General features: G+C 39.7%; 2 protein-coding genes across 3 annotated transcripts in view; both read right to left on the bottom strand.

Moving 5' to 3' along the window:
- Nucleotides 1-702: 702 nt before the first annotated feature.
- LOC311266227 (tetratricopeptide repeat protein 39C-like) lies at nt 703-11,228 on the bottom strand. Its single transcript, XM_084368494.1, has 14 exons — nt 10,806-11,228; nt 7,817-7,865; nt 5,805-5,933; nt 5,509-5,623; nt 5,005-5,410; nt 4,469-4,637; nt 4,270-4,363; nt 4,080-4,187; nt 3,881-3,990; nt 3,669-3,792; nt 3,471-3,568; nt 3,210-3,314; nt 3,051-3,089; nt 703-1,492 (listed from the first exon to the last, which is right to left on the bottom strand). The coding sequence occupies exons 1-14, from the start codon at nt 10,955-10,957 to the stop codon at nt 1,403-1,405; spliced, it is 1,788 nt and encodes a 595-aa protein (XP_084224620.1). The 5' UTR covers nt 10,958-11,228; the 3' UTR covers nt 703-1,402.
- A 1,800-nt stretch (nt 11,229-13,028) lies between these two features.
- Nucleotides 13,029-24,526, bottom strand: part of LOC311267250 (laminin subunit alpha-3-like) — a 60,670-nt gene continuing 49,172 nt past the window's right edge. The window contains exons 59-77 of one of the 2 annotated variants that reach the window (XM_084370206.1): nt 24,332-24,480; nt 24,027-24,189; nt 23,806-23,933; nt 22,898-23,042; nt 22,711-22,806; nt 22,442-22,599; nt 22,215-22,335; nt 21,986-22,126; nt 21,733-21,863; nt 21,254-21,388; nt 21,010-21,130; nt 17,240-17,373; nt 16,872-17,052; nt 16,624-16,782; nt 16,354-16,519; nt 15,387-15,541; nt 15,113-15,203; nt 14,890-15,009; nt 13,029-14,396 (exon numbers count right to left, since the gene is read on the bottom strand). In XM_084370206.1, the coding sequence (XP_084226332.1) occupies nt 14,254-14,396; nt 14,890-15,009; nt 15,113-15,203; nt 15,387-15,541; nt 16,354-16,519; nt 16,624-16,782; nt 16,872-17,052; nt 17,240-17,373; nt 21,010-21,130; nt 21,254-21,388; nt 21,733-21,863; nt 21,986-22,126; nt 22,215-22,335; nt 22,442-22,599; nt 22,711-22,806; nt 22,898-23,042; nt 23,806-23,933; nt 24,027-24,189; nt 24,332-24,480 (2,637 nt within the window). In that variant the 3' untranslated portion in view covers nt 13,029-14,253. Of the gene's footprint in view, nt 14,397-14,889; nt 15,010-15,112; nt 15,204-15,386; nt 15,542-16,353; nt 16,520-16,623; nt 16,783-16,871; nt 17,053-17,239; nt 17,374-20,186; nt 20,445-21,009; nt 21,131-21,253; nt 21,389-21,732; nt 21,864-21,985; nt 22,127-22,214; nt 22,336-22,441; nt 22,600-22,710; nt 22,807-22,897; nt 23,043-23,805; nt 23,934-24,026; nt 24,190-24,331; nt 24,481-24,526 lie in introns of those variants that run through there. The other variant, XM_084370207.1, reaches the window with a different exon arrangement.

Genomic DNA, 24,526 nt, shown 5'->3' with positions numbered 1-24,526 from the left:
TACTTATCAAGCCCCTAGCGACCCATCATAACATTTATCTTTGCCTTTCTGTTTTAGTGATTCACCTCCAAATTATGCAGACTGTTCTTTTTCAAATTCATCCATGGATCCCTCGGGGATCTGAAAAATTCAGATCGAAATTCCTGGCAGAGGTTCAGCCTACCTGTATGAAGAATTATTTCTTTGCCATTTTAAAATACACAGTAACTAGTTTATCGAGTGCACCTGGTCAAAAATGAATGCAGCCTAGCAGTCTTGCAATAAATCCATCCTTCATAGAGGTTATAATATTCAGGTTCAGTTTTATAGCTAATTAAACTTTTGTTAAGTTATTTTACCATTAACAAAGTGCTTTATAAAAACCATTGGTTTTATAAAGCATTTCATTGTTTACAGTGAAATAACTATTGTCTAAAGTTTAATTAACGACTGACGGGAGCTCTGCAAATTACAATGAAGTCATTATTTTGTGTAATTTATTTAATTATCATTCAAATGACTTGGTGTTTACATCTGTTCTTTTAACTTCATACATACAAAATATTTTATATTATTAATGATTAACCAATATGACTACAAATAGATGACTACGTATTAAAGAAAGTGCTTAAAATTTGCATCCCTCATACGTATTTATCATGTGCATGTTGGTGTCTCACTCCAATATGATAACCTTAATCAAGTGAAGTGGATTAAACAATATTCAGTTTTACAATATTCATTTTATTATCTTAAAACAAACAATATAAAGGAGAACCAGTTAACAGTCAATAGTGGCACAACCTGATGTTGGCGCATCTATTAAAACTCCTGTGCAAGACATTTTTACACTGATAAAAACAATTCTGCTTAAAAAAGAGGCTACACTAACAAAAACAATGGATTAGCAAAGTCTTTACAGCACAAATCTCAAAGTCAACAATCAAATTGGAGGTGGTAAGAACATCAGCTTCTCTAAATCAGTGGCTGAGTCATTCATTTCAATTGCTTTCAGTTAATACGTGATATGTGCCATTACTCTACTTGACCCGTCTCCGTATCAGAGGAAAAACTGTCCCTCTGTGGAAGCAATATGATTGATGCTTTTCAAATTAATTCATAGATTTCCATCTCATTAAAATGCCATCGAGTTTTGAAACGAACCATGTAAACAATAAAGCAAAATGTGTTTAATTTATCGTGAAATATAGATTAAGAAAGTAAAACCCTCTTGTAACTGTTCTCCCATAAAACATTTACAATATACAGTATACTGCACAGATTTTTAAGTGATAAATTGGCTCAGAATATGAAAATAAATTAATTAAAACAAATAAAACAGTGTAACATAAGTGCCCAGAGTGGTGTTTTGGCTGTCTTGAAGAAATGTTTTCCACTTCTTTCTGAGGTGCAGATAAAAAAGTCAAGGCTGAACTTCAGCCCTCATGGAGGCGAGAGCTGAATGAATCCGAACATGGAGCCTGTTCTCAAAGTCATAGCCAGCGTAGTCCTCCTGCATAATCCATGAAAAAAGAAGAGTTAATAAAATAAAGTTTTATTTTGTTTGCACTCTGCCCTCCAACAAGCTATGTAGTCAGCACACTCGGACTGATCAATGCCCTCGCTGCCCAATCATGCAGCAGCATACCCATTAGAGAAACGGAGAGCCCGCTGCCCGGCTCCTCCTGTGCTCCTGTCAGACACTGCTGCATCTGCTCAGGCATGCAGAGTCAGCCGTCACAGCAACAGCAGAGAGCTAGAGATCTGTGCTCCGTCAATGTCAGCTGCGCATCCACTAACAAAGTCAATAACGCTGCGCCAGGCGTCTCCGAGGCAAATTCAGGTGGGTGAGGCAGCACCCGGTGCACCTCAGGCAGTGCAGACACCATTCACTGTACTTTAGTAACACAACCATTTGGTACTGCTTTCACCACATATGAAGGGTGTAACCAGGCAATTCATTTCTAATAATAATTTTTTTAAAAAGGGACACCTCACCTAAACCAACAAAGTGCAGTTTGCAGAACAGGAGACGCCCAATGCATTTGCCTCTCCATAAAGATATACAGAGGTACCTGGCATAGCTTCAGTCAGCCACTCTTATTGTTTTAAGGAGTATGAGAATGAGCGTTGCCCCTTGTTAAGGTGGAGTTTTCTATTTTGATCTGAGGCAGGGGAAGACAAGCCTCTCTTTAGGTATGGAGGCAGGCTTTTTTCAGACCACACAAAGCCAGTCTACATCCATGATTTTTCCAGCTGGAGTGAAACCATCAATCCCCCCCTCCAGTTCAGTGCCCAGCCAACCCACAGTGAACTGCACTCAGTTCACTGACTCTGAGGAGAATCCAGCAGCTGGCTATCCGTTCCATTATTTGGTATGCTATAACCTGATCAGGCAGTGGGCGTATTGATCCGTCAGAGTGTGCACATCCTAACATCTTCTATAAGCCCTTTGACTAAAAGCAGAAATAAGACGAGATACATACACTCTAGATCCATTTAATGAGGCTAAAACCAATATATAAAGCATGTGACCAATTACTTATAGATTATACAGTAAATAAACAAATGAAAACAAGCATCAAGTACAAGTCATTTGAAAGCACTACAGGATAAGTTCACCCCAAAATGAAAATTCAGTCATTATCTACACACCCTCGTGCTGATGGGAAGTCGGGTGAAGTTTCGTAGTCCACAAAACATTTCTAGAGCTTCACAGCAAAACAGAGCTGCAGCATTCTCCTAAACAACTGAAGTAGATGGGGGGGCTTGTTTTAAAACGCGTAACAATAACTCCATTTGGGATCTTGGGGCTTCTGGAGTGTTTGATGATGCCAGATGAGCTGTATGGAGCCATTTTCTGGTGTGTTTTTTCTGCTGCTTTTCTAAATGTTAAAACAAGTCCCCATCTACTTCAGTTGTTTTTGTCGTGAAGCTCCAGAGATGTTCCTGTAGAGTACGAAACTTTACCTGACTTTCCATCAGCATGTAGTTGAGTAGATAATAACTGAATTTTCCTGTTTGGGTGAACTTAGGTGAAGATGTAAATGATATAAAGAAACCTACTGTACCTTGGCCTGAAGCATTAGCATGCGGCCCTTCCCTACAGACTGTAAAACAGGCAGAATGAAATATTTATTAGACAGTGTGACTTCTCCACCACCTCACACAACACAGTCTCTCTCCCTCTCTTCTCTCTATCACACACACATACAAAAAAAATAACTTGCCTCTGGGGTGTTCAGCAGCACACAGCCCAGCTCATAGCAGGAGTAGGGCTGCACGTAAGAGTTGCTCAGGCGACCCACCTCGTCCCTCGCAGCCAGATGGAAATACTGCGAAATAACGAGGGATGACACACCAGATATATTCAGTCAAGCTCTTATCAACACAGTATTGACTTTTGTGTGATGAGTACATTGTTTCAGCAGTGTATTTTGCAGTGACTCATATTTCCGAGCATTATACATTCTAATTAGACACGGGAGTACCTGAATGGCATCTTTGGTATTATGAAGACATTTGTTAATGGCACCAAGGAGCAGGTTTTTCAGGCCTGCGCATGAGGCATCGTCAATCCCCTGCAGGACTAGAAGGAAAGAAAAAGTAAGTTAAGCTTTGCCAAATGACACCGCTAAACAACACACAAAAGAGTAGTTTGGTGATATAAACATTTCAAATTCGAGTACCTTGTGTCATTGTCTGCAGCTTGGCGGTGGAGCAGTTGGCCAGAGCTTTCCACAGATAAAGAATCTCGATCACAGACAGGATGCAGAGTTCTTTGGATAGACTGGTGGTCCTCAGCTTCTCAGCCTGATAAAAATGCATGCATACACACTTCACTGGTTTTACTTTGCACCAAAACATTGCATGAGAAAGTCAGCTGGATATTAACGCTCACCCTCTTCATGGAGAACAACTCTATCTGATTATTCTTGCGTTTGAAAAGCTTCTGAACGTCCTTGAACACAGAGACCGCTCCCTCCAGGTCGCCTGTTGCTCCTTGGCACACTACACAACAGCACATACTATGGATTAGGAGTCGATACCAAACTCATGAGAAATGCCTTTAAAGCCTTACACGTGTGTGTGGTCACCACCTCCAGTTAAATAGGCGTAGTAGCACTGAGACCAGCGAGATTCCATCTTCAGTCGCTCAAAAGCTCTGTAGGCTTCTCTGTAGTTCAGTTCGATCATGCTGCACCAACCTAAAAAGGTCCAACAATCACAAATTATGATGCAGACTAGCACTGAGCAAGGAGGTTTGAAATGTGAGAGGTAAATTAGTACCTATTTCATATAAACACACGTGTTGAATCTCCCTCTGGTCAGAGGCCAGATCTAAGGCATCTCGGAAGGACGTCAAGGCACTACTGATCTGGCACTAGAGAGGGAGACTTTGTGGTGTGAGTCACAGGCTGAGACAAAAACTTTCCTAAGTCAGGAGAATAGGCCACACAGATAAGATCTATTCTTAACATGTATTTACCTCAAGGCGTTGAACTCTGCCTTTGAAAAACATGAAGAGGGAGGAGTTTGGATATGTAGCCTCCCTTTGCTGGAGAATGGATTTGGCTTCCGTCAGGCCTGCCTGTGTGTCTGCGCCGTCCAGTGCGAAGAAGGGCTGCACTACTGTGTGGTACCACAAGAGGGCCAAGCTGTAAGGGAAGCACTACAATGAGGACACTGTACAGCAAAAAAGAAAGTATTCTTTTAACTGTTAAGATGGCATCATCTGGTACAAAAAAAAGGAACAATATGCAATAACTTAACTACATTTCTGGTATGTATTTGGCAGATTCTTGTCAATTTTGAAATTCCATATACCTCAAAAAACAGATGGATAATGAATTTCCTGGTTATCAACAATCAGTATTTTTTACTTATGACATAATTCATGGTAGCCACCAACAAAAGACGTCTCACAAAGAAATCCATTACTTTCCTCTTATGTTTACAAATTAATTATCATGTTTCAGTTACAGCCAGAATACAGATACACAAATAACTCACTCACATACTCACGTAGCTAAGGGGGCCTTCATGTCCTTACTTTCACTGGCGTACGTGAGCGCTGACAGGCCTTGAAGCCGGTCGCCAGGGAAGCCCAGCAGGTTGACGATCTTCAGCAGGTGCGGCGGCACCATCGAGATACAGAGGTGGAAGAGGCCGTAGCCGAAGCTGACCGAACCTTTTAGCCGATCCAGAGCCTCCTGGCTGACGCCGTCCAGTCTCTGAGACGGGCTCGGCCCGGGCGAAGAGGAGCGGCTGTGGTGGGAGAGGTCGGAGGAGGAGGACAGAGATTGAGACGCCATTGCTTGCTGTTCCGACGCTCTTCTTCTGCTGCCCTCCTGCAGGTGTGTGATGTCGCTGTAGCACTTGTTGTACATCTTCCAGGCTTTACGGAGGATCCAGCCTCCTTTGATGTAGGCTGTCAGCAGATTGAAGTTGAGGTTAGTGAAGGTGAAATTCACAGCGATTAATGAGCAGTCTTCATATTTAACCAACAACTACTAAAGGTTCCCTTACATGACAGCTCCTGTTTGATGAAAGACAGCACTGCGAGGTAAACCTGGCAGTCTGCAATAATGATCTGCCTCTGGAGTCGGTCCACTGCAGCCACCCCCGACCTCTGAGAGTCCATCTGCCCACACAAACAACTCACACTTACAGACTGATGTGAAAACATGTCGGCAGGCTAACGAACCTGGACATTATGGTCCAACATAAAACGCTCCTTTACAGGCTGATGCATTTGTTCTATATACAGTATACAGTTCATTCAATAATCATCAATGAAATTATGTGTTAAAGAAGTTACTCACACTCCTCTTGATCTTGTTTTTGATGGTTTCAATGACACCAGTGTTTTCACTCTCACACAGTCTCTCTGTAGCTTTGAGGTCCTCAAAGGCCATCTGCATTTTCTCTTCTTCAAACGTCATCATGGCATTCTGCAAAAAGGCAGACAGATGAAAACTACTACAACTACTCCAAATTAAATGCTGGTGATCCACAGGTCTTCAAAGTTAAGCAGAAAGTCTAATCTTGGATTAAACCCTGGACTCCAAAAGACAGGAAAACTGTACTGATCTGTCTTCTTACTTTTCAGGTTTCATACAAAACACACAACGTGTAGGAGTGCTTTATTTGAGATCAGTTTGCCATGACCTTCTTTTTTTAACTGCTAAAGAAAACATGAAGCCACAAAACCAAAAAACAAGTCAGTTTGGCCACTAAAAAATGCTTACAACTAAAGTTGTTAAAGCAGGAGAGAAATGTACTGTGAGGTCATAAATGGCTGGCAGATACAAGTAAGTAAATTACATTTTTGTGATTACATTTTAAAAATTCAATTATACAATCATTACTTAACAGAATAAGGAAGCAGAATTCTAAGTTTTGTATCGTAGGCAACTGGACTTGTTTCAGTTTTTGGTTTCACCTCTCATCCAAGAGGCTTCTTCAGTTATAACTAACCGGAGGGGAGTTTGCAGGCGTATAAACTATGTGTGGGAGTGTCCTTACAGAGTCGTTAGGGCCACTTGTGGGTCGTTGACTTAACCTGCCTTCATGTAGCTTGCTAGTGCTAGGTGAGCACAGGTGTGAATGGTTGTTAAGCTGTCGGGGCAGATAACTTAGTACTGCATTGTAGGTGGATTGGATTCACAAAAGTAAGTAGCGTTGTTAATTGGCAAAGATACTGAACTTTTAGCATTCTTCTTTTACTTTGGGTTCTTATAGTGCATCATTTATATCCTTTTTTAATCAATCAAGTTATAAAAGACCTGACTTAATTTTTAATGAGACACTGTAAAAGTCCATATTTATTCCCTGTGCACACTCCAGGCTCCAACTATTGTTGCACTAAGTGATACATTAAGAAGGGAAAGAATTATCCGTCAAGATGAGGGCATCTCTGTTACTATGCCTGCACTAACGTTTGCTTTATTTCTTAATTTTTAGGATTTTAGTGAGAGTTTTTCTTTGAATATGCTGAGGTCCGGGGCACTGGCAACCCTAGCCAACTCAAACGGGTTATTTTTCTTTTTTAAAGATAAGATGTACAGTACAGGACAGTACACAGAGGAACAAAACTGTGTTACTCTGGTGCAAAAACAGAAATATAAATGATGCAACATTCAGTGGGAGTGAAGAGAACAAACGGACTCCACTTAAGGCGAAAACAACAAGATGTACAAACAGGTACAAAATATGACATGAAACAAAGTACAAACACATTCAGTGCAATATGCAGGACAACTACAAGAGTGTAAAAGTATATCTGTAAAAAAAATGTGTTTTGCACTGATTGTGTTTCTGGTAAATAGTGTTACGCTGAGAGGTATACACAAATAAACAGTAAGGAAAATGATTAAAAGATCTCATCACAATCTGGTTAAGTTGTACCCCTTGCGTGTACGTCATTCTTCATTTGCTCCCTTTGCCATTGAGGGGTCGATCTAACAAGTCCTACTGAGTTTTGAGATTCACAGAACAACATTGAAGGTAGCTGCAAGTAGATGAGCTTAAATAAAGAAAAGCTTTGTTGAATGACTTTGAGATCTCAACAGCTACAGAGAAGAGTTCAACAGGTGGTGATGACATCAACTGACACCACGTAGCAGTCAAAAGGAGGCTAATTTGTTGCTAAAAAAAGGCCTATTTGTCCTTAAAAAAAAAAGAAGTATGCCTTTGTGCCCAGCAGGGAAATTCCTTGAACCTATATTATGCAACAGATGTGGTTTTTAAAGCGACATTTACAACAATTGTTGTCAGCACTTGTGTATAAGTGAAACAGCAGAGTGCTGCAAAAGCAGGTTGCCTCCGGACTCACCAGAAAACTGACAAAACTGGCCCCGAAACTCATCAGAGGACTGTGGTTTCTGAAACAGAAGATGAAAAACAGGTGACACGTCAGACTGAGAGACCTGCTGAGCGAACAGGCGACATATCTAGAGGCATTAAAGCAGTTCATGGGTGGAGTGAAGTGACAAAAATGTGTTAAGCCTGTTTCATGCATCACGCACTGGATTGATTCGCTGTGGAGAGACATGAACAAGGTGAGGCACAAGATGACTGCCAGAACAAAAGCAACTTGAGTCAAAAGGAATGTAGCCATTTTAATGTGTTCACACTCCTTACTGCACTGCAGTATGTAAAAATTGGACACCTGTCAATTACATACTCACAACAAATGGGAGGCAGAATATCACCAGATTAACCGCTAACTTCTGTTGTACCTCACACGTTTACACATTCCCATTGCACACTAAAGCCTGATCTTAGCGGGTTTAAGTGGGAGTTTTGACAAGTGGAAAAGGGGTATTAGTGACACTGCACCATCTTGTTATGCTGAAAGGACTTTTCAGCATTTGTTGAGCCGCAATACGAGCAGGCAATAATATGTTTTTTAGTGCAAATTAATCTGGCTACTCACTCATCCTAATCCATCCTTTCACCCACTGTCTTTTTCCTTCCTCCTTTTTTCCCCCACTGCACAAACAATGTTGACTGCTTGGATCGCTTCATTCCCCTGTCACAACTCTTCTGTGAGATCTTGTAATGTGTGACCTCCTGTCACCAATCAGTCATGTAGTGTTCAAACCAAAGGAAGTAGTGTAGTGTGAACAGCACAGCTATTTGACGACTTTGAAACTCATGTAATGTGACCAAGCCATTGGCCTGCTAGATATCCAGCAGGCATCGACAAGCTCCTGGATCGAACAGTTCACACAGCCTATGCCAATTGTCCTTCACAAGATCTGTGACTTTTTGTCAGCAAAATCCAAAAACCGTGTCAGGAAGTGGCGCCTGAACAACAGAAGTGGGCTCAGCAGCCTCCCAGTGAACACAGCTGGACCAGAACTGAACACATCTTCCAAGACTGATAGAGGCCAGTCTGACATCAGAAAAAGCAGTGCCTAGGTGATTTACATGGGCTTTCCGGGACATTGACAATGAAGACACGGCAGGGGAACAGGAGAGGAGTAAAGCAGGAGAGGTGCAGGAAGGAAGTTGGGCATCAGTCAGAGCCCACCAGTGCCTTTGATATCTACTGGACACCAACATCCTGGAGCAAGCTAATTTTGTATAAACTCAGGTGGTCATTTTCTTTCATTTGAGGCCTGACAGTCTCCAAACCAATGTTAGTGAAAGTGTTGTTTTTATTGAGAAGTTTCAACCATGCATTTTATAGGAATAGGAAGTACTCACTTTGGAATAACATCATGAAAAAATTAAATTGTGTGTAAGCTGGTGCGCGCAGTGCTATTGTTAACAAACCCTTCAGACGGGATAGGCCAGGGCTGGTTGGTTTGCGTGCTAACTTCAGTAGATACAATGCAATACATAGATGTCTTCATCAGAATGTCAAAACTGTTACTTCTTCACTTTCTGTTGATCTTTTTTTTTTTGCTTCAATGTTTTAAACTAAAATTCTTACACATAAAAAATAAATCAAGTGCTGCTCAGGGTCAGGATTAAAAAGAATGGATGTAGATGTCAAATATCAGGCGCTTTTCAAGGATGAGGACACAGGAGGAATGCAAATGAAAAAATGTTTCAACTCAAAGAGTTATCAGGGCATAATGAATGCCGTAGGTGTATCCATTCATTTAATAAAGGATTTTTAACTATATTAGATAGCCTCACATTTTCTGTCGGACTGCCTACAAGTACCATTGACTTTTTTTGCAAGCAAGCTGGACAGTGACTGTTTCTTTCGTCTTTCATTTTCAATAAATTTCTTGCATATTGCATCTTTAAAACAAGTCACAAGCTCGTTGTCAGCTGCTGTGTACGTGTCTTTCACTTCCCTCTATCTTTATTTTCTGTGGCAATCAAAGCAGGAGGACACCAAGTGTTCAATGCAATTAGTGGAAGAGGTGACATTTAAGTTTTCACCAGGGGACAGGACACATAGGGGGGTTGCCCTTCTGTGGCATCTGCACTCTAGTTGAAAGCAAACCCTACGTGGAGATAACCGGTCCTTATAATAAGATCACAGCATGGACCGTCGAAATCCTGCAACCAGCGAGTGGACTATGGTCAGAGCAGAGGTTCACAGCCCTTTTCACTTGCGAGCCATCACAGTTTGCTTATAATGAGTTCAACCACACCATTTATCTATTACCCTAAATGTATTTGAGCAGAACTTACAAGGAAAAACAAATATCAAGTAACATATATGCAGAAAAGGCCTGAATAAGTAAAATTACATGTAAAAAAAATGTTAGAGCATGGCGTAAATTATTAATTTAGTTTTCCTATGCTATTGATTGACTGGCAACCCCTCAGCTTCAGGGGGTCCCGCCCCCCCAGGATGGGAATGAATAGGTTGGAGGATAATTTGCAGGTTTTTATCTTTACATTATGACATCACATCTAACAAATGCAGCTGACATGCCTGGAACAAGCATTTCTTCTTTGTGCACATCTCCACTGATGGTGGCCAGCATTATCACAACATCAAATAAGTCATTTGACTGTATGCTTGTGCATCACAAGTCCTGTCCTGGGTGTGGATATTTGCTCAGGGTATTCAAACACGATTCACCCTGCTTGTGATCTGATCATACGGTGCTACCGTGCAAGCGTGACAAGGATGTTGAGGTTTTGTTTTACAAACTAAGCACAGAGGGGAACTAATGTCTTCATGGCGTCTACTCGTGCTGGGTGACCACTGTTGTTTGGAGACATACGCTACGCTTGTCATCACATTTGACAGCCCCTGGGAGAGACTCTGTGAATTTACAGTCAGTGAAACGTCCAAACAGACGCACAAAGATTGCTTAATGTGTCTTTAAAAAAACAGACTGATGTACCTGTACGTCCTGAAGAGCTCGTCGCTCTCCTTGAATCCATTGTTGAGGAGCATATTGATCCCCTTCAGTGCCAGCTCTGCGTCGTTAATGCGCTCTGTCTTCTCATCCTCCACGCTGCTCAGCCCCGGGGCTGGTTCTGTCGGGTCCGCCATTCTGATACCCGATACCGGAGGAGCCAAAGGAGGAGGGAGGTGGAGCTGCGGTGTGTCTCGTTAGTTTACTTACAGGCAGAAGAGTCTCAGCCAGCGGCGCGGGGTTTTTTTTAACGCAAACACAGACATATTCTGACCCTCACATGAGGAGACCAGTGAGCGGACAGGTTAAAGACACTGACGGATAACAACGTGAGTGTTTTTGCTAGTCGTTCATCCAGCGGTTCCGTATTCTGCCGCCTGACCGTTGGCTCGTGTGCTCCTGCGCAGACAGGAAATGTGCTGCCTTCAGGTGCCGTCGGAATTAATGCTTTTCTGTGGAAGCCCACTTCCGCTAGTTCGAGCAAAAAATATAAATAAATAAATAAATAAATAAAGATTCCCATGGTAAATTCAAAATAATGAGATAAAAAGTCATAGTTGTGAGATAGAAAAGTCAAAATTATTAGATGAAAAGTAATAAAGATTTTTTTTTAAAGTCATTATTAAAAGATAAAAATGATAATGAGACAAAAGTTATTACATAAAAAAAAAAAATCATAATCGTGAAATAAAAAAGATGGAAATCCTGAGATATAAAGTCAGAAATTCTGAGATAAGTCTAAATTATGAGATTAAAAAAGTCAGTTATTACATTACAAAAAAAATCATAGTCATGGAATAAAAAGTCAGAAGTATGAGATAAAAAGCAAAACCGAGTTTTTAAAAAGTTGGAATTATGAGGAAAAAGTAAAATATATATTCAATAACTAGAATTATTAATAATGAGTTGTAATTATGACTTATTTTTTTATCATGGCTAAGTTTTCATCCATTTTTATTTTCTTTAACTGGTGGAATGGGCTTCTATACATTACCAATCAGATTATACAGAAACAACAAAGCAACAATCACTGAGATGAGGCTTTTTAACCTATTGTAAAGCTGTCAACATGTTATGCACTTCTGTTTGATATTCTTCATAAGCAGTTAATATTGTTAGCTATGTCTCAGCTATGACACAGGATAACTAAAACACCTACCAAATAATTAGTTGCAGCACCTGTCTGCACAACTTTGCAACTTTCACTCATGACTTCACAAGGTCCGTGAAGGCAGCATCAGAGGGGGCGTGGCTGTTTCTGACACTGAGCTGCAGTCAGGAGACAGCTGACCAAGAGGGGACCAAAGGATCCAGCAAGTTTATACTCCTCAGTAGCGTCCAGACTACCCCTTAGAGGTTTTTAACTTAATCAAAATAGTTCTCAAACAGGTAATTAGCAGAAAATAATATTAAACAGTAGGGGGTTGGGGGTTTTTTGGGGGGTTTTGTACATCTTATCTCCCTGCGTGATGGTTTAAATCTTAAGTATGGTGGAGAAATTCTAATTTCCCTTTCCCCCCCTAAATTCTTAATTGAAGTTTCATCTTAAAAAAGTCAAATTTAAATATAGTCCTTCCAAAAATTATTACAGTCAGTTTTGAAAAAGAAGATGTGTGTTATAGTAGAGCTGCAACGGTTAACTGATTCGTTGTCAGCTATTAAATTAATCAGCATATATTTTGTAAAGTCATTTCTTTAAAAAAAAATTCCATTCCAGCTTCTTAAATGTAAATATATTCTGGTTTCTTTGCTCCTCGATGACAGTAAACAGTAAACAAATATCTTTGGGTTGTGAACAAAACAAGATATTTGAGGACTTGGGAAACACTGATTATCTTAAAGACCAAACAACTGACCAATTAATCAAGAAAATGATCGACAAATAACTTGCAGCACTGGATTGTAGTATGTAAATGTTTTCTCAGGTCATTTAAAATCCCCATATTCCCAGAAACAATGATCAGGGTATGACTTTGTAACTACCTTGACCTTATCCTCATGATGATATTATAACTCCCTATGAGCCATAAAGGGTGTGTTAACAAAAAAGAAAGGAGAGATCCTGTTTAGTGTGATTTCTGAGCACCATCTCAACTTATTCCCGTTCAAGCTAAATGTGTGCATATGTAGACAAATCAACATTACGTACTGTATTCCAACACAACAGATGTGAATCACCATTTTGTCGCAACAATATTAAACACGAGACCTATTCAAAAACATTATATTTGTCTTATCTCACAATCAAAAGTATACACATTGTGCTGAGCATAATTCAACAATTAATCCTGGATGTCTGAGAAGATGCATGTCTTAATACATATATCATAATAATGTGAGTTGTTACCATGATCACAAGCTGCACTTACGGCACTAAGAAGTATTTATAAAGAACATGAATCGAACAGATTACAAAATGGTTTACAAATCAGTGGTCACAAGACAGGAATGCATCACCAATCATCATGCATATTTTTTTCACACGTTTCCACAAATGCAGGTAAGTAAACACTTTCTGGGGAATTTCAATACAATACATTTTGTTATATTTCTTGCAATTTTTACAGAAATGTGGGCTGAATGGTCCCAAACATGACTGACCAGACTTGTGAGACTTACGGCCTCTAAATTGGTTTTCAACTCGCAGACAATGCTCCACATGTTGTTTTCTGCACAGTATAAAGCCACACAGACGTCCTCGTGCATGAAAAAGGAATGCAACATGGAAAATGGATTCAGAACAACAGCAATAAAAAAAAGTGGGAAAACCATGTGATTGCATGGCCTGCGTGAAGACTCCACATCTATTCAACCAGTTACAATCCAGACTTCTACATGCTGACATGTGCATAAGGTTATAAAATAGCCAGGAAACCCCTCAAATGTCACTAAACCGAGCACCGTGGGTGTAAACATAATTATTCTAGCTTGAAATTTTGAGTCCAACAGACAAAGAAACAAACAAAATCAACTTATAATGTTGATCTCCGTTAAAGCACCATTACAAAAGGTGTCATTTGTTTTCTTAAAGTGCTGGGTTGCTCACACGGAAGCCCTGACCAATCACAAGCATACTCAGTAGCATTTGATTGTCGACAGAAGATGAATGGACCAACACATCGGACTGTAAAACATCTGTTAGAATACGCATTTTGATACATGATTTTATCAGAAAATAAATACAGAAATTTATATCTGAGCAGCAAATATTATGAGCCTGTTAGCGGCTGCTCATACCTCTATTTCACACACAGACTCACACACACACACACACACACACACACACTCTCGCACTGAAACCCACTCCTCATACCGTAATGTACACACTCTTACACACAAACACATTCTCTGTCATGGTAACAGATTGCACATGGTTGGCGGTGGACGTGGTCCCAAGGATTGTTCAATTGATGATGCAGTGAGACGCGTTCGTTCAGCCGGGACACTCTCTGAGGTTGACTGGACCGAACACGGCAGACAGCCTGTCGAAAGAGATCGGGTCGCTGTTGATCCTCAGGTCCTGGATGCATCCCACAAAGGACGATGTGACGGGGAGCATCTGTTGCATTAACATCTCTGTAAGAGAAAGGTAGATGGTGGTGAACAGGTAAGCGATTGATATTGGCAAAAATTGGCAACTAACACCAAAACAATCTAGACGGATAAATAGCACTACAGGTAAGAAGGAAAAATATGTCTTTTTGATTTTAGGTTGAACTGTCCCTTTAACTACCATGTGAGCATTTCAATCATTTCAGTTTTTTTACTTTTCCCCAGAGTTTGTGAGAAATAAACATATAGAAATCCTGAATTTATATCTTTACATTTCATGATGTATTTAACATTATTTTATCTACATTTTATTTACAGTAATTTACAATTTCAAAAACCACCATAGTTTGGAGTTTGCCTTAAAGCCTACATGACATTCATTTGTTTGACATATCTGTAATATGACTTTTTCCTCAAAGTATTTGACCTTATGTTACTTTGTTGTGGTATTTTTTATTTCTCTTTCACCAAAATTTCACTAGTAGATTAACTCTCAGATTAACAGATTAACACTCACCAGGAATGCCACCCACATACAAGGAGTCTTTGGTCAAAGTTGTAATGGAAGATGGTGGTCCAATCTTGTAGTTGTCTACTGTGTCCACATGAAGCTGCACAACATTTTTCCTCTTGATTACTAGAAGACAAAGAGACAACGATTTCATTCATTTATATTCGTGTTCGAATAGCTTCTTTTGTCTTAAATGATGTCTTTCATGAAGTGACTTTATGCATTTTACCTGAAATTTTATGAAACATCCCATCACATAAAGCTTTTGGCTTTACCGACACCATGAAATCCCCATTTCCGTTGTTCACTTGTGCCACCACCTGTAAAAAGGAGCCAGACACAGTACTTTTAATCACATGCACAGAGAACACACTTTAGGTAAAGACAACAGTACAACATTAAAGAAGCAGTTGACTGAGAAGAATGATTGAAAGATGCAAAAACCAAGAGATGTGTTTTTCCAATCCAGACTGGGCAGGAAGAACAACTGAGCCAGGCCTCACCTCTCCTCCGAGCATGTACACACTGAGATATTGGCCCATCGCAAGTCCATACTGGCTCCTGCTGGAATCACCGACATGTAGCAGGAGTCCGGTCGGACTGCGTGGACGAATGTTGAACAGCAGCTCAAAGCTGGAGCCCACAACAAAGGAGTCATCTGAAAAACAGACAATTATCTTGTTATAAATATTAAACTTTAGACTACTGTATCAAAATAATTAGGAGACAGCCATGAAATTAACATATCAAGGAGACTCTTTCTTACATGTCTCTTAGTTTCTTAGAAGGAGCTGACATGTAACTAATTTCCTGGACGTGTCCTTGAAAGGACTTTTTTTTTTGGTACTAATTATAGGGAAAATGGAGACAAGTGTTTTTTAATTAATTAGTCCCAATTAATATCTAGTGCAAAGCTGAGAGAGTGCTTTAGCCAATACACTGCAGGTTGTACATGTGTGGCATACAGAAGATTTAACAAATATATGTTTATTTGTACAATAAACATTTTAAAATACATGAATATTTAATTAGATTAAATTGATTTCTGTTATTTCGCATTTTTTTAAGACATTACCAGTTTTTTCAAGGAAATATCTTCACAACTGCTTATAATATCAACACTTTTTTCAGAATGTAAATTTATTGTACTCAAAAAAATGTAATTGTTATCAGGTTAAATATACAGAAAGACATTGTCCTTTCCTAGAATATGATTAAGAAATTACTCGACTGGTAAAATAAGTCATTACTGAAAATTACAACAATATTTCTGAGAAATTAAAAATTCACCTTCTTACATCCGTCTTTTTGGACAAATTTGCCTTTGTTGGGGGGAAAAAAAGAAGGGAATATCCATGCCTATTCTAACGCGTGTTTGGATCTGTGTAAGTGTTTTTATTTATTAGGAGGAGGCAAACTGAGACTATTATATTCATTAGAAATTTCTCAGAATTATGAGATTGTACTCACTGATAATGACATGCGCTCCATTCCCTGAGAAATAGGCCCCTCTTTGTGCCTGTCCCTCGAAGCAGGGGCCAGCACCGTGGTTTGTGGCTGGGTTTGACATCGGTGCTCCGTTCATTTTGAAATTGCGGATACAGCCGGACACACTTTGCTTTGGAAGGGCCTTAGACTAAAAGTTGAAAGAAAAACAAAAAAAAGCATAAATATAGACATTACAACCGGTGAATGAATTGTTTGTGTGAACTGTCCAGTCACTATTTTGATTTATTTTACCTTCAGCTCCTTGTGAAAGGGCTCTGGAGCACTGCCCAGGTACACAGGTGACACAAACTGCTGCATGGACGTCAACTCAGCATTTGTCAGCTGACCATCCTGGGCTCTGATCCCATCCACAACCAATCGGAATTTCTTCTTCTCCAAACTGAATATGACCTACAACAACATAGTCACCATGCTGATAAATAATAATATTTAGCTTTGTTAGTTAATGTGGGTTGAGTGATTTCATCAAGTCCACTGACCGAGTGCCACTTTCCATCATTGTACTTCTCCCTATTGAAGATCTCCTTCTGTTTGCCCACAGACAGTCTGATCCTGCCTTTAGATATGTATAAAGCGAGATGAGAGCGCCCTCCTCTGGTAGTAGCATAGAACAGCAGACCCTCAGCAGCTCGAGTCCTGACATCCAGAGAAAAATGGGGCCTAGGGAGAGTACAGAATGACATAATCTTTAATGTTTGTGTGTGTTGATTCTGACTATAACTGCAGCATTGTTCTCGAGATGATGGATTCAGCCAAGCACACTTTTCATGCAGAAATCCCCCACTGTAAGTTTCATGTGTGTGCATGCATTGTGAAATGGTGCGGTGAGGTAAGACAGGTTACTCACCTGGGCTGCAGGACCTGTAGTGGGAGGCTGTAGCTAAGGCTGCTAACAGGGCCACCCATGCGATAAGAATTTTGAACCAGGGCTGGTAACGGACACGCTGATACAGTCTCATTTATCGCCTGCATCACAGCATCCTAAAAAAGCAAAAAAAAATAAACAGACACTCAACACAAGGCAAAAAGATGGCTCTTCAATCACTGGGAGTCTCCAAAGGGGTTCCACTCTGTCAATAAATAAACATGTGAGGGTACAACAATGTTTCATGGTTAGAACGATGTAATTAAAGGAGACGTATTGTGCATATTTTCTGCTGCACATGTACTACTAGAATAGGTCTACATGCTTTAGTGCTCAAAAAACACATCAGTTTTCTCATACTGTACACACTGAATACGTGGTATTCCCCCTCTGTCTGAAATGCTCTGTTTTAGCTCCTGTCACTTTAAGACCCTCCCCCCTCCTGAATACCCAGTCTGCTCGGATTGGTCAGATCACACATGCTTGACCCAGCACCGCTAACAACAACAGAGCAGCTGTGCTAAATCACGTGTTGCGTGCCAAACTAGCCTGGAGGTATAAATTATGCAAATGTGTGACTCTGTGACATAGTGTGATGACACAAAGTCACGGAATTAAAGGCGGCACTACCGACGAGGTGTTTCAGGAGCAGTTTTCTCTGTGGGAGAGAAGAGCTTCTGTTGGTCTGGACTTTGACCTGTGTAACTTTCAACATCTCTTACATGCACAAGAACAGATATAACTCTGTCTCTAAAGTCTATGTCTCCTTTAACATATAAAAAAAATTCTATACTGTATTCAATTGGGGCTCCACAAAAGACAGGGAAAGGAAAGATTTTCTGACCAAAGTTGAGGATGTGCAGGTTGATTAAATAAATGAAAGCAAGACTTTAACTAACAAATATTTAATAGCCAATAAATGTCAATAAAATTGTAAAAAATGCCCATCAGAACTTCTCAAAACCCATGTTGGGATTACAGTACTTATTTAAAGTACTTGTTCTGTCTATCCAATAGTCCAAAAATCAAATTTGTGTTGTGTGAATTACTTATTTAATGCTGTTACGCAATCCAGAAACACAACAGCGTTAACCAACATTCAGTAGCTTAGATAAATAGCCACATATAACCTGGTAGTTGTCTCATATATCTAGAATCAATGTTAACTGGTGGGGCAGCATTGACTGTCTGATTACAGCTGCAAAATAATACATCAGATCATTTAAATCTGTTATACTAAAGTAAGAAGTAAAACAACACAAACCTTCTGTCTACTCAGAGGTGTGTTTGATTTCAACTTTGTTAAAATACCGCTTGTTCGGTACACCATGCAGGAAATTACTTGCTTATGTGAGGTGATTCAGTTTGGCACACACTCGAGGACAACAGGGATGAACTTGTAGTAAAAGTGCTGAGATTATAGAAACGTAAACAGACTAAAACCTTTTTTTGAATGGCTCATGCAGCCCTCACAGAAAACACAAAGGATGGACGGTTGTCTTATGACACACAGATATTATGTGATGCAACGAGAGCCCCATGAATCACGCTTGAATTTCACAGCATGTCTTGTGATAGTGTTCTGTAGTGTCGACTGATTATTGCACTCGTATGAACTTGTGCAGCAGCTGAGCATTCATTATTATTATTATTCGTTCTAATCTCCGGGGTTATTGGAGGATAGATTGTGGTAGCGATCCGGCCTCTTTCAGTCAGATGCTCCAGAACAACTACACAGAGCTTACTAAATTATGATGGACAACAGCGATCTGAAGAAGTTATGTAATCACACTTTCGAGAACACAGAATTAAAGTGTGTCTGAACACGGTGTGCTCAGGAAATGCTTCCAAATTTTTTATTGGCAAGATAAATCATAAAAAAAAAATAGATGGAAGACTGACAATCTTAATTCGTTTGTTAAGTCATGACATGTATGTGTAGTCTCTTATTACAAACTATCACAGGGCTTCACTGGCCCATATGAGCTATTTATCATCATGTGTTTTAATTCAAAATGATTAAATAAGTTTGAAATATATATCATTTGTATTCCTATTTCTCCTTAAAGGTAGATTATAAAACTATAAATAAGGACAGACAATATTGAGAATCTCTGATGCGCACCCTGTTGTGTTTATTGGATATTAACTATAGTAATGGGATGAAACAACTGTACACTTGCTCATTTTTAAGCACTTGTACTTTACTTGAGTATTTCCATTCCATCGCATTTTGGAGGCAAACATTGTACTTTTTACTCTGCTACATTTATATAATAACTTTAGCTACCAGTTACTTGGCAGATTGCTGAGTTAAAGCAGCACATCTTTAAATTAATTTATTTCATCTGCAATCAGATTAAGAATAAAACTCTGATACAGATAAACAGAAAAATGTTGAATGTCAGATCCGATAATTAACCAGGTCAATACTGTCAATGCCAATAACACCAAAGCAGCGTATTGTATATTAATCTATTTTATTAACAATCAGATTTCCATGCTAAATATTGGATCCGATAATGAACCAGGCCGACTATGAGTCGACCTATAGTAGACAGCATATATATACATGTAAATATATGCCTAACTTTACTTTTACTTGTAATTTTGACACTTAAGTACATTTAATATCAGATACTTCAAGACTTTCACTCAAGTACTATTCATATGGGTGACTTTCACATTTACCAAAGTAATTTTTTTAACAATATCTTTTTGCTTTACATACTCAAGTATGACCTTTGCGTACTTTGTGCAACACTGATAAGTTGTAATGTTTAGTAATTTAAGTCAATAGTTAACATTTATAGCATTATTACAATCAGGCATGTGAGTGTTATCATAAGGTCTGACAATGGTGAGTTAGAGGACACGTGCTTGTGGATGACTGTTAGAAGGTGGTTCAAAGAAAGAAAAGAGACATGAGTTGATTTCAAGCTTGTTATTCACAAGTTTTTGTTTGTAATGAGTGGATTTTTAAATAGAATAGACAGAGATACAATACATATAATGATTCTTATGATAATGGGGAATGTTCATGCAACTTATTTTATTCAAGTACACTGCAGATGAATGAGCTTGTAAAAGAGCAACAGAGCATTGTGGTGCAAGCTGCCAGTTTTGTCATGTCAATATTAGGTTCTTGTCAGCATCGGCAGGTCTTAGGGCTCCTTCTTCTTCATCTCTGGAAACAAGGCAGCAAAATATAATGTAAACGGTGTCAACGGCAGACAAACACTGTGATGATTATTCACTCGCCTTCAACAATAGCAGTTTCACCGTAAAAATGTGTAAACGTTGCAAAAAAGAAAAGACAAAGGTAGGTGTGACTTACTGCTGGTGAGCTGACTCAATCTTCAACTCACCATGTTCGTAGTGTTGACAGTTATATTTAAACGAGCAATAATGTCACTTAAGTTTCACATATTCTTCTCCTTCTTATAAATGTTAATTAATAGGTAATAAGATACATACCAATGTCATTGTTTAAGCTTTACTAAGAAGTTATTAGTGCTTATAAATGTCTTAAAATCAAACGATAAAGTGGTTATGATGCTATTATTAACACTTACGTTGTCTTATTGACACATAATGATGTAAATAAATGTTAACAACCTTATAACAGCCTTAATACATTATTACCTAACTAACACTGTTACAATAATGAAAAAAATTACTCAATTATTTCATTATCATTTTACTTATAATATGGATTAGAGTATGTAAACGCATGTAAAACAAACACTCACCTTCTTAGAGATGCGGTCCAGCATCTGTTGAACAGGACTGTCAGCTGTACACACATCCAGGAAGACATCTCCAGAAACCTGGAATTTGCTGAGGTCCTCAGCTTTGTAGAGATGGCCTGGCCTGCAAACAGAACAAATAACAGATATGAGACAAACAATCATTATGTGACTTAATAACAAATCCTAAAACCTGTGCATTACGTGAAATTATGCAGCTATGCAGCGTAAAGTGGGGAAATCTTACCGTCTTGTGTAGAGGTTGGACACGCAGCCCTTGAACTTCTTATTTCCCAGGAACATGGAGCCGCCTGTGTCAGGTAGGTTAGCGCTGCCACTCTGTTGCTGACCCTTGTCCTCATCATCAATAACCAGCTCAATCCTGTTTGGAAAAATCATTATTGTATTTTTTTATACACCAGCTTTAGATTCATGCAGCAAGACTTTACTTTAGAGCAATGTATTTGGCTGTTTGATTTCTACTGCTGGACAACTTGTGCCAATGTCCACTATTATTTATGTGTAACGGAACCCATTTCCCTGCTGTGTTAAAGGTATACTGTGCACGATTTTCCTATAAAACAATGTATAGACTGAAATGTGACTCAAAAGTCAAGTCTTCACACCTTTGAATGGTGTGTTTACCAGCAAATCCTGCACACTACATCTTTAAGTATGTACAGATTTATCATATGTTTGAATGTAAAACAACTGCCTCCTTCATACCTGCCAGCTTTGTTTTTTACAGTCACATAATGCCACTGGTCATCATTATATCGTTTGTTTGATTTCCAGAGCTTGCCGTTGAAATTCAGAACCACGTGGCCATTTTCTAACATGAGATTCAACCCGTTAGCCTGGAAAACAGTAAAAAAAATGGTTTTAAAGTCTGTGCAAGTTCAACATGTTTTCTCACACAAATCAGATTTCAAAAGACGCAATTACAACATCATATTTCAAAGTAAATGCGAGGACTGACCTGCTGTTTGTCCTGCAGAACGAGACCCTGATTGTCTGTGCTCTTGAACCCGATGGACACAGTGAAGTCGTTAGCCATACTGAAGCCTGTGAGGTTGGATGACAGGGAGCCTCCCATGCTGAACTCTGCTTTACGAGTGACCTGGACGAGGACATGGACGTTATTCATCAGTTAATTAGTTGACACACGTAAGCCTGAGGGAGGTTTTCGACATGTGAGGTGAACTTACCAAGGATTGCATGGGACAGCTTTTGCTGTTGATGCCCACTTGCTCAGTAAGCTGTATATGGTTATTATTCAGCTTCAGATCCCTCAAGCATCCCTTGAACGGCTGCATGGTGATGTTATCTCTGTAGGCAGGAACAGAAACTCAAGTTATTCTTGATAAAGTGGGAAAAGGTTGACCATCTAATTCACCACACTCACGGATCAAGAGGAAAATTGAACAGCGCTTACCTCTCCCTCAAGTCTTGTGGGATACCGCCGATGTAGTATTCCTTAAAATTGTTGTTAGTGAACGAAGCTTCGGCTCTGGCCTCTCTTTTACCGGCAACCAGGACTGATATTACTCCTTTGGTCTCGATAACGATGAGAATGTTTGCCCAGTCCGTTTTCTGAAAGAAGGAGCAGGAAATTATGCTTAATTTACAAATGCTATCTTGTTGAGCAATAAAATTATCAAGGAAGAACCTGAGTGATTGCAGAAAACAAGAACAGCTTCTTACCGGGAACAGCTTCGTGTCATGTGACGCTGGGGTGTCAAGCAAATTGCTGCGTATGAAGATGAAGCCCTTCTCCATAGTCACGGTGAAGTAATTGTCCTACAATGAAGAGGAAAAACTGTGTTTAAACTCTTGTATAAATGCATAAAAACATAACATTTATAAAGTAACCACATGAATGATCATTTACCTCACTTCCGATGTAGAAGAGCAGACCGTTTTCTGAACGAGCATTGATGGACATAGCAATGCGGAGGAAGTTGTGCGTTTTGTCAATATACCCTTTGCCGTATCCAGTGCCTTCATAGTAGTCGGCATCTACTTGATTTACATATCTGCAAGAAAAGTAAGAAAATAATATTTTAAAACACATGTAACAAGTCAGAAGATGATTTGTCTGTTTGACTTCAGAGATTTATTTTAATATCCCCACATATTCAGGATCACTGTGGGGATGGGGCCCACTCAGGCTTCCACTGGACAAGAGGTAGGGAAAAGGAGCTCACCAGTAAAAAGCTACAACAAACTGACCTACATATCTTGAGAGGAAACACCCGAATCACTACGGGAACATAACAATCCAAACAAAACAGGGAGGTTTTCCACGCTCCACATAGAAAAGACCAGTGCAAAGTTTAAAACCCTTGTTCGGGCCGCTAACAAAGACGGGTGGGATGAGATTTTTTATCCATTCATGCCACAGGGATGACATCAACTACTGGGGTGGGATGAGGCTGAAAATGTCAAACACCAGATGGAGGTACAATTAAAGGACAGCATGCTTTTCGAAATAATGATAATAATAACAAAAGAAAAGCCATACACTTTGAAATTATCATTTGCTTTGCCTTCTCTCTCTCCAGATGTTTATTTGTTGCATCACTGTGAACTGTAAAGGGATTCAGCGTTTCCTCATAGGTGTCTGCATGTATGTAATTACATGGATGCTGTGACGATGTGTTGCAGTTGTTTGTATTATATCGAAAAGCGTAATGACAAATATTTGGGGGGGAAAAAAACAGAAAAAGGCATGGAAGGTAACGCGTTTATAATGTCTAGACTTTAGTCACTCTCAACACCAGTCGTAACAGCACCTACCTCTTGCATGGAGTCTCCGAATTGATCTTCTCCGCCTTTTTGAAATTATAGAGACTGACGCCTTTGTCGTTAAACGAGGATAACTCAATGCAGCCCTTGTACATTGGGTACTTGAGAGAAGGTGGCGGCTGAGGAGAAGCCAAACAGAGAAAGGTATTAATTAAAAGTAAAAAAATATAACGAAATAAGAACTGCGCTGTTGTTATTTCCTTGCTGCTTACAGAGAAGTTGGAAGGGTAGCCGCCAACGTAGAAAACCATGTCACTGGGCGTGAGGTCCAGCAGGTTCTGGCTCTCATCTCCTTGGCTGCTGCCTCCTGCTTGTACACCGAGTTTGCCCGAGGTGATATCTTTGGTGAGGACCATCTCTGCATCTTGGTAAATTCTAAATCATAACGGGGGAAAAAATATCCACATTGTCATCAGATCACACTCTTCACAAATCACTTTAAAATGCAGACAGGGCTACGTAGAAAGTGACAGAAGATTGAGAAGTGAGAATGAACTTTATACTGAATTCAGTTTACCTGCGCAGTTCCACTCCGTCGAACGTGGCCGGCTCAGACGGAGACTTGGTGATGGAAGCCGTTTTCATCTCGTACTCGACTCCGTTGAGCTTGTACACACCGTACAGCACGTTGTCCCTCAGGACCATTCCAATGTAGTTTTTAGTTGACTACAAGACACAGTTTGTTAATTTGGTGCGCAATTACAAACTTTTA

Source organism: Pagrus pagrus, assembly GCF_965226575.1.
Source record: "Pagrus pagrus genome assembly, chromosome: 12".
NCBI lineage: Eukaryota > Metazoa > Chordata > Actinopteri > Spariformes > Sparidae > Pagrus > Pagrus pagrus.
The sequence above is the reverse complement of the archived record's forward strand: the minus strand, read 5'-3'. Positions and strand labels throughout refer to the sequence as shown.